Raw genomic sequence first — 9,315 nt, forward strand, 5'->3', positions numbered from 1 at the left:
AGGGCCTCTCTCCTTCTATGAACATGTAACCAAATGGTTCAGGCTAGGTAAAACCACTACTGGGGAACCACTTGAAAATGAAGAGTGTCCTGAAAGCTGATATAATTAACATGAACCACAAAGGTGCTTCTTCATCAAAGAGACTAGTTAGATGGAATGGCAACAGCAGGCCAGTCTTTTAACCAATGAGGCTCAGTTTGGTGAGCTCTTATTAAGCATTTTGGCATTAATGACGTCTATCTGGACCAAGGTTTAAAGAAAACAAGGTGATTTATTTCTTGTTCGGGAGAAGAGTTTGGCCAGTGCTGATTTTTCTTTTCAGGTTAGCTATTTATTTCAATACCTAAAACACAACATATTCACGATATTTTACTTCCACACTGTGTCCTTTCCCCCATCCATTCATCATAAAGCTCCAAATACCACCCATGCTCAACTGTTTCCAATGCGATCATATTGTTGTCCATTCCACAACCAAATATATAGAACCCATCCATCATGTTGCTGCTATAAGCAGAACGCAACACTAAAATAAGAATGTAGGATATGCACCGAAATAAGCTTGGACAGCAGTGCTCTTCTCAAAAATGAACCTCTAATTCATATCTTAGTCAATTCAAATTGTAACATTGCACAGAATAAATCCCATTCAGCTTTCTAATAAATACGCAAGTGAGGTGCCCATATACATTCAAGCATACATTCCTATGGCAACAGATGAAGTTATGGCCTATTCTTAGCTTCACAGTATCACAGAAAACACTCCGTTTCAAGCTATGGAAGTAAATAAGCAATCTCTTTTTCCTCCTTGCTTTCGTACCTGGTATTACTGAAATCTCTTTTAAGTTTGACGAATTGAAGACTGATTCAACTGGAAGCAGCATCCTTCACGTTGCAAACACAATATTTATAGCTTCACGGTGGCTCTTAACACTTGAAACACAGAAGACTGTGCAACATGTATGCATACATAAATGACTAATCAGGTTGTGGCACTTATATCGTATGTCCCCAGTTGCATAAATATTATGGAGGCAGTTATACTTTATCAGGATGAATAAAACATTTTGTGGGATTGAATAATTGATGTGAATGAGATCTATTGAAATATCTCCCTTCATTACTCATTTGCTGGAATTATTCCATATATCTGCCTCCTGTTATAATTTTATACACGTTCCACAGATGTGTTGACCATATATGGCATAAGAAAAGAAAAACCATCTTACAAAAATCCAAAAAATATTTATGGCATTTTGCAAGTTTTGGTTCTTAGAGTTTCACTTAAGTGCCCTTAAAAAAGAGTGTAAGAACTTCAAACGTCAATTATAGAACAAACAGATTCTGAACCACAGAAAGCTCTATTTTTCTTCTGTTGTTAATCTATATAATAACTTGGTGCTATTCATACTTTTTACTGAAAATAGTCAGCATATGCTACAGGATGATTAAAATACATTATACCTGTAGGGGTTTTTTTAATTAACTTATAATTAGAAGAGATGAACCCATGCTTATGATGCTTCATTTCATTTTAGGCATAAAAGAGGAAGAGATAAATACACTTAATGCTGTTGTCATGTAAAATTGCAAAGCAATTGGTACCCTCTTAAGTTTTATAGTTCATAAAATTGTATGGATTAGATCTTATAAGAACTTCCCTCCATAAGCTGTGTTATTATTTTTACCTCCACTTCTAGCTCTGCTGTATATTCATAACTGGTTTGGTTGCTAAACATCCACAGAGACTATATTTAAATTAAGAAAATGATTTCTTCATTAATAAAATAGTTTCTTACACATTTTTTTTTTTTTTTTTTAAATCTGCTTAATTGATTTCTGGATGGGGTGAGAAAGGAGTGTTTGCTGAAGATTTTGTTTTTTAAGGAACAACTCACTGGAGCCAACTAATTACTATTTTTACCCCTCTCACCCACAGAATATTCTGGACCACAGCCCCCAAGTAATAAAAAAAATGGTGAAGGGTCTTTTTAAGTAGCCATAGTTTGTACAAAGCAGCAGGTATTTTTTTTATTACCAAAAAGTTATACAAACAATATGAAATAGCAAGACAAAGTTTAAGAAGTTCCCAAATGCTCTAGGTGTATCATTGAGTTCCCACCTCTGCAAAGGTCCTTGTACACTTCAGCTTAAGGTTTGTTTGTTTGTTTCCAACTCAGTTTTGAGAACCTTGTTCTCCTCTCTCTGTCTTTCTCCTCTTCCTTCCCCCCCCCCAAACCACCTATGCACAAAATGGACATATCGTTATTACTGATTTGTGTTTTCTCTCTTCCCCTCTCTTGCCTTTTTAAACGCAGCTTCCCCATCTGTTCTTTCTGAAGTTGTGCTTAATCCCTTCCAGTGTTTTCCTCTTTAAAAGGATTCTCTGCCTGCAGAAAGCCAGGAGCAACGTGACTGAAATCTTTCATTTCTCCACTGGGACTTCAGCTAGGAAGCTGCAATTGATTTGCAGGGGGGCTTTCTGCCTCTGCTTGTATTATCTAGTTAAGGGCCAGCCTACTGTGCAAGGGAAATCAAAGTAGATGGAGTTGAAGTCAAATGGCAGAAAGGAGAGAGATTTATTACAAGTCTGAAAGGTGCAGATCTGGAGGGAGAGGGGCTGGGGTTAGGAAATTCCACCACTAATTAGTTTGAGGCGGTTTCAACTGCCCCCCCCATCTCCATCCCTAACAGATGCTGATGCCCAATTGCCACTAGCTTCCTAGCCTGCCAATCATTGGGTTTAAAGAATTGCTGCCCAATGAAGCCTGGTCACCGTATCGTATTAATGAGAGAGATCTAAGGCAGAGTCAATTAAATCAAATTCCCACCCACCTCCCTAGTCTATCTGCAGTGTGCAGCCACAGCAGCAGTATTGGCACCAAAGGCATCCCCAGTATTAATAAAGGTTTTCAGTGCTGCATTCAAAGCAGGGGGAGGAAGGGGGGAGGCAGCAAGAATTGCTGAGTGAAATTGACATGGTTAAGAACCAGAGAGAAACACACTGCAGCTTTCACACTGGAGTGAAAGCAAAGAGGCTTTTTTCATTTATTCCCCCCCCCCCAACCTTTTTTAAAAATGAAAAGGGTGGGAATCCCACTTGTGTTCAGAAAGTGATAGTGGGGGGGGGGGCGTTTTAAAAAATTGGAATGACTCGAGCTTTGAAAACATTTTCACTTTAATACTGAAAAAATATGCCATTATAAAATCCTCAAATATAATTAATTAAGTCTCGCTTGCTTTCTCCTCAGCTCAGTTTTTTTTTTTCTCCCTCCAGTTTTTAAGAGTGTGATTTACAAGAGCACAAAACAAAAAAAATTTCTTACTCCCATTCAGCTTTGCAGCTTAAGCACTCAAGTAGCATTAATTGAACATGCTTAACTGCTTGGGATGTCTTTGTTTTTTAAAAAATAGTTTAACACTTTTAATCATCAGAGAAAATGCTGAGGGTATTTTTTTTTTTTTTTTTACATTCAGATGGAAAGGCATTATTGGAGATGTTAATTTCCAAAGGAAACTCAAAAATAACCAGAAGCAAATTGGCCCCCTCCTCCCTCCCCCAAACAGAGAGAAAATCCACCCAACAAAGTAATTCATTTTCCTACACCCCCAAACGCAAAACCTGAAACCCATGAGAGTATAGCCATGCAAACATGTCTTAAATAAAATCTTTACATTTTTTCCTTGTTTGTTTCACAGTAAAAGGACGATCTCTACTGCCTAGCAATCACACAAAAATAATGGCAAAATGGCACTTTTTATTCTTATTATACTGTATTTTTTTTTATATAGAAAGTTTGATATGATGGAACTTATCAGGTAAGAGGGAGGACGAGGTGAACTGGACGCTGCTTCCATTGGGGGCTGAAGCGTCCCTGGGTGGTTTGTATCCATGCGAACCATGCAGCAACTTGGGTTTGTTTGTCTGTTTGTTTAGATCAGAGTCATTTATTTACAATACATTCATGCCTTCGTGCAACTGGACACTCTTGCTTTGTTTGCAATGGGGAGGGCGCCAGGGGGAGCCCTCGTCTCCCCAGCACACACATACACACACAGGGCCCATAGATCCACCTGGTCATAGGTCACCTTGCAGGAGAGTGCATTCATATTTACTCTCTCTCTCTCTCTTTAACCCCTAAGTCGAGCCATCCTCTTTGACTGGAACTTTCTATCTTTCTTTCCTTGCCACTGGCTTTGCGGTGCACATTTTTTACACCAAGCACAGCCTCAAGTTGGAGGCTTGGCCAAAGGGGTGGGGGGAAGCAGGCCTCCACTCACAGCATTTCTCCCCAGTTTGGTGAGTGAGTGGGTAGGTGTTTTTTCACCAGAAGGTAGCTTTAAGGTGGGCAAAGCCCCATCCCATGTTGTGGTCCATTCACATCAGCGGACGAGACAGCAATGCACAGATCAGGAAAAGGGAGCTTTGAGCCACCGGAGGGAAGTTGAGGTTGCTAGCTGCTGAACTTGAACTGATTGCCCATAATATGATTTAAAATTTTAATGGTTTTTTTGTTTTTGTATTTCCCCAGTCTGTCGTCTCAGTCTGATAGGGAGTGAGAGCCACAGTCGTATACTCGATGGGCTCCATCTGCATTGTAGGGTCCATTATGCCAGTAGGAGGAGTCGCAGACTGTCTGTAAGGAGTTGATCTCTGAGGCTGAGGAGTTGGCATCCCTCCTCTTTGAGCGCTTCCGGTTCCTCAAGATAAAGACCAGCATGCCCACCACTGTGAATGCAGAGGTGACGAAGACCAGCAAAAGGCCAGGCACCAGCACCGAGATGGAGACCCTGCTAGTCTCCAGGTAGGAGTTGGAATGTGTCCCAGTCTCAGCCAAGCCAGTGCTGTTCTTATGGGAGGAAGTCAAGGTGGGCAAGACCTTGAGTTGAGGGCAAATGGCCTCATTGGAGAGGGATTCAAAGTCCTCCTTGAAGAATTCTTCTGGAGTCTCACATCTCAAGTCACTCATCATCACCTTGGGTCGCAACATCTCCACCCACTGTTTGAAAGGGACAATGGGGCACTTACAGTCCCATGGGTTGTCATGCAGGTCTATTTGGGTGATGGAGGTGAGCTGGTCCAGCACCCCTGCCACTGGCAGGTAAGGGAAATAGTTGTTGTGGATGCTGAGTTTGGAGAGGGAGACCCCAGCAAAGACATCAACAGGGAGGGACCTCAGAAGGTTGTTATTCAAGATGAGAACCCTCAGCTTGGGCATGGCATTAAATGTCCCTGGCATGATGAGCTGAATGACATTAAATTCCATGTTTAGGTATTCCAGGTTCTGCAATCCATTGAACTTCTCCCGAGAGAGTGTGTCCAAATAGTTATTGTCCATGTAGAGCCACACCAGCTCCAGAAGGTTCTTGAAGGTGTTGTTCTCCATGGTGGCGATGTTGTTGTTGCCCAAGTCCAACAGGTTGAGTTTGCGGTAATCCACAAAATGGGATTTTCGAATGGTGTGGATTTTGTTGCCCCTCAAGAAGAGCTCGTGCACGCTGGACGGCTTGGGTTTCAGATCCACCAGGCTGCTGACGTTGCCATCGTTGCAATTCACCTTGAATCCTCCTGGGATCTGGTGGCAGACGCAGGTGGCAGGGCAAGGTGTACTGCTGGAGGACTTGCCTTTCACGTTGATGGTCGAGCCGGCAGCCGTAGGTCTAGTCTTAATCTGCCAGTTCACCGGGATCTTTGTACCCCCGTGAGGAGCAGAGCCCGGGGTGGCAGGGTCTTCCTTGCCATGGATTTTAAAGGGGGTCGGGATGGGCCCGGGATCGCACGTCTCCTCTTCCGCGGGAGGAGCAGCCAGGCTGGAATCCACTCGGTTTTTCCTGCACAGCTCCTGCTCCGTGGTCTCGTTTAGATCCTTGCCCTGCAACCTCGTAGGGGCTTCACAAATCACCCGGCCGATCAGGGCGTTCTTGGGGATGTTCTCCAGCCATTCTTTCAACGAGAGCAGGTCGCACGTGCAGTCCCAAGGGTTATCCTCCAGCAGAATCTCAGCAATGCCCGGGATCTGCTCCAGCACGTCCTCGTAAGGCAAGGTTTTCAGGCGGTTGCCCCGCAGGTCCAGGTGGGTGATGGGCACGTACTGGAACACGTTGGCAGGCAAAACGCTGATGAGGTTGTCGTTTAAAATCAGCACCTCCAGCTTGTTTAAGTCCCGAAAGGCCCCCGGGTCAATATCCCTCAATAAATTAAAATCAGCCTGGAGGTATTCCAGATCGTCCAAGCCCAGGAAGGTCTGCTTGCGAAACGATTTGATCTTGTTGTTGTTGATGTGCAGCCGCTTCACCAGCTGCAGCCCCAGGAAAGCCCCCGGCACGATCTCGTGCAAGCCGTTGTTTTCCATGTGCAAGCTGACTGCATTGTAAAAGTTAGCGAACTCATTGGGGAAAAGGCGAGTGAGGGAATTGCCGTGCAGGAACAAATGGTAGAACTGGGAAGTGGGGGCCGAGAAGCGTTGCAGGCTGGTGAAGCCTTTCTTCTCGCAGTCGACGTGCAAGTCGCCCTCGATCTCGGTGCACAAGCAGATCTTCTCTTTGCAAACGTCCCCTGTAACATTCCCGGCAGCGAAACAAAGAGACGTCTCCAGCAGCAGAATCCAAAGCAGCATTTTTAAACCGAGCGAGTCATCCCCGAGCTGGAGCACACAGAGGAAACGGCAAGGCGGAAATTCTCCCCTCTCACGCCGTCAAGTTCCTTCCAGGCATGGAGTGTCCGAACCGATGCCAAAAAAAAAGGAGGGGGAGGGGGAGGATAGGGGGCAAAAGCCAGAAAAACAGAAAGAGAGAGAGAGAGAGAGAAAGTGCTGGGTAGGGAGGAATGAAATGGGGAGGGGAGAGAATCGGAGGATGTGGGGGGCGCTGCCTGGTCTCCTCTTAGCCCTCTCTCCCCCCCAAAACACTGCAACAGCCCGGACTCCAGTCAGCGATCATATCCACAAACTATCCAGGCACGTACTGCGAGGCACAGGAAGGGGGGGAAGTAGAAGACCCCCCTTCATAACCTCCACCCTCAGAGGGGGGCCCCCCGCCCCCGAAAAAGAAGAAAGCGAAGTCGATCTCCGGCCGCCTCGGCGTTAAGGAACGATCTGGCTAGCAATTGGCAGCAGCAGCCGCTGCATAGGCAGGAGGAGCGCGGAGGAGCCGGGAGCGCAGCGGCAGGAGCGGCCCGTGTGCATGGCTTTGGCTTCGGACTGACCTTGCTTTTTTCTCTCGTGCAAAGCCGGCCTCCGGGATCCCTGCTGCTGTTGCTGCCGTCGCCGCTGGATGCCCAGGAGACCCCACTCTGGGTGCTGTCCAGTCCCCCTTGGTGCTGAAATCACGCCCCAGCCTAACGACTGGCTGCCGAACCAATGGCGCTGCAAAAATTCTGCAATCGCTGCGTTTTTGGTCTGTCCATTTCTCCCCCTTACCGCGTTCCCTCGCGTTCTCTCTCTCTCTCTCTCTCTCTCTCGGCTTCTCCTGTCTTCCCCTGCGCGCTCGCTCTCTCCTCCCCCCTCTCCCGTCTTCCGAGCTGCACAGTTACTCACTCATTCACGCACATAAGGCAGGAGTTGCTAAGAGGTTCTGCTCTTTCCAGCCTGGTGCACTCGGAAAGATCTGACACCCTCTGCTGAGCCGCAGTGGCAAAAATCCATCTGCTGAGGGAATGCTGAAGAAAGAGGGGGCGCAGGGAGACGGGGTGGGGAGAGAGGAGCGGGGAGAGATGTAGAAAGAAAGAAAGAAAGAAAGAAAGAAAGAAAGAAAGAAAGAAAGAAAGAAAGAAAGATCAATCCAGGTCCAGGGCAAGCGTCAAAGAAATTCTGGCGTGCGAGCCGTCCATCGCTTCTACGGGCTCCTTCCTAAATGGATTCTTTCATGTCTGCCTTTTAATACTGGAAAGTTGAATATTTCCTGTTTCGCTCTCCATCTGCCCGCCAGGCGGGCGTCACACCTGGATCCGATGTTCTTTCTCTCTGGGAAAGGGCAGGGGAGAGCCAGAGAGAGCCTCCGCTATGCTCCCAGCGTGGCTTGACTCGAATTAGTGTCAGGGTGTCAAGCGACTAGCGATCGGAGGTAATTATGCCGCACGCCATTTTTTCAAGGCATTGCTTCCTCCCTCCCTGCAGCAGAGAGGTTGTCACGCTGCATTTGGCATCTTTGTGGCGTCTTTCCTTCTTTCTTTCTCCGTCACCCTCTTCCTTTCTTTTTTTTGGAGGGGCTGTTGCTGTGGAGCAATATTTCACAGAGATTCCGAGTTCCTTCCTGCACCTTAGGACCCTCTTCCCTTTTGGTCTAGAAGGGAAAGGGGAAAAAATGATTTCCACCCCACAACTGACTTCTATGGAGGTTGCTGCTGCCCCTCTTTGCTCTTAAAAAAAATATTTTTTTTAAAAAATCACCTTGCTTACCTTATAGAATTCCGCCCGAAGTAGCGTCTTGCCTGTGTGCTGGTGTGAAAATATATATATTTTAAAAAGACTTTAAAAGTGTTGCCGGGGGCTTGTTCAAACCAGGGGTGTTTGCATAATCTGGAGAATTCTTTTTTTAAAAAAAATACGATGTCCTCAATTAAATAACCAGTTGCATCTCTGGTGATGCATAGAGGAATCCCAGTTCCCGAATCGCTTTGCGCCAAAGGAGACCCGGGGCTGCTGTGCTAACATGCCTTCCCGTCCGCGGCTGGATCCTCTCCCGGGTTTTGCGCATCTGCCGTCCCATAATTGCGTTGGCTCCATTGGTGAACTTTGCATCCAACTGGCAGGACCGGTGCGGTGGCGGTGGTGATGGAGATGCAGAGAATCCGAAAGATGGGGTGGGGAGATGCAGGGTCTGTGGATGAGGAAAGGCTCAGGGAGCCATCAGAATCCTTCCTCCCTGTCGAGCTGAGCCTTTCTGAGCGGTACTTCAAGTCAGACGCCCACCACCCTTTAGCTCACCAGAATGCATTTTCCAATAGGACTGCCTGACACCATTCCAAACTAGAGTCGATGTGGGAGGAAACATGAAATTAGGAACGACAAGGAGACGGGCAAGAGCTCCCCCCTCCCCCAGCCCCCTGCAAATAAACAAGCCGTTCCCCCTCCCCGCCAAAAAATAAAGAAAACCAGGCAATGGAGGGATCACTGCATGTAAATGAGACCATTAAAGCAGCTTTAAATAAGGAGAAGAGAATCTGGCGATGCGGTAAGGCCATCAAGTCGTTTTCTTTCCTCACCATAATTTATCTGACTTCGTTTCAGCGCTAGATAAGGGTTTGGCTTGGTATGGGTTATTTATTTTATTTTATTTTTGGAGGGGGTGGGAGGGTATATTTACTTTTCCAGAGAG

The 9,315-nt window shown here is 46.2% G+C and overlaps 1 protein-coding gene across 2 annotated transcripts; it reads right to left on the bottom strand.

Moving 5' to 3' along the window:
• Positions 1-2,017: 2,017 nt before the first annotated feature.
• Positions 2,018-9,024, bottom strand: SLITRK1 (SLIT and NTRK like family member 1). Of its 2 annotated transcripts, none has more exons than XM_081003999.1 (2): positions 8,397-9,012; positions 2,018-7,657 (listed from the first exon to the last, which is right to left on the bottom strand). In XM_081003999.1, the coding sequence occupies exon 2, from the start codon at positions 6,615-6,617 to the stop codon at positions 4,542-4,544; it is 2,076 nt and encodes a 691-aa protein (XP_080860125.1). In that variant the 5' UTR covers positions 6,618-7,657; positions 8,397-9,012; the 3' UTR covers positions 2,018-4,541. The 2 variants fall into 2 exon arrangements, 1 of the variants encoding a protein (XP_080860125.1); XR_013985901.1 differs by lacking the exon at positions 2,018-7,657 and adding an exon at positions 8,150-8,280 and having other exon boundaries at positions 8,397-9,024.
• Between the last annotated feature and the right edge of the window lie 291 nt (positions 9,025-9,315).

Source organism: Podarcis pityusensis (genome assembly GCF_964106645.2).
Source record: "Podarcis pityusensis genome assembly, chromosome: 4".
Lineage (NCBI taxonomy): Eukaryota > Metazoa > Chordata > Lepidosauria > Squamata > Lacertidae > Podarcis > Podarcis pityusensis.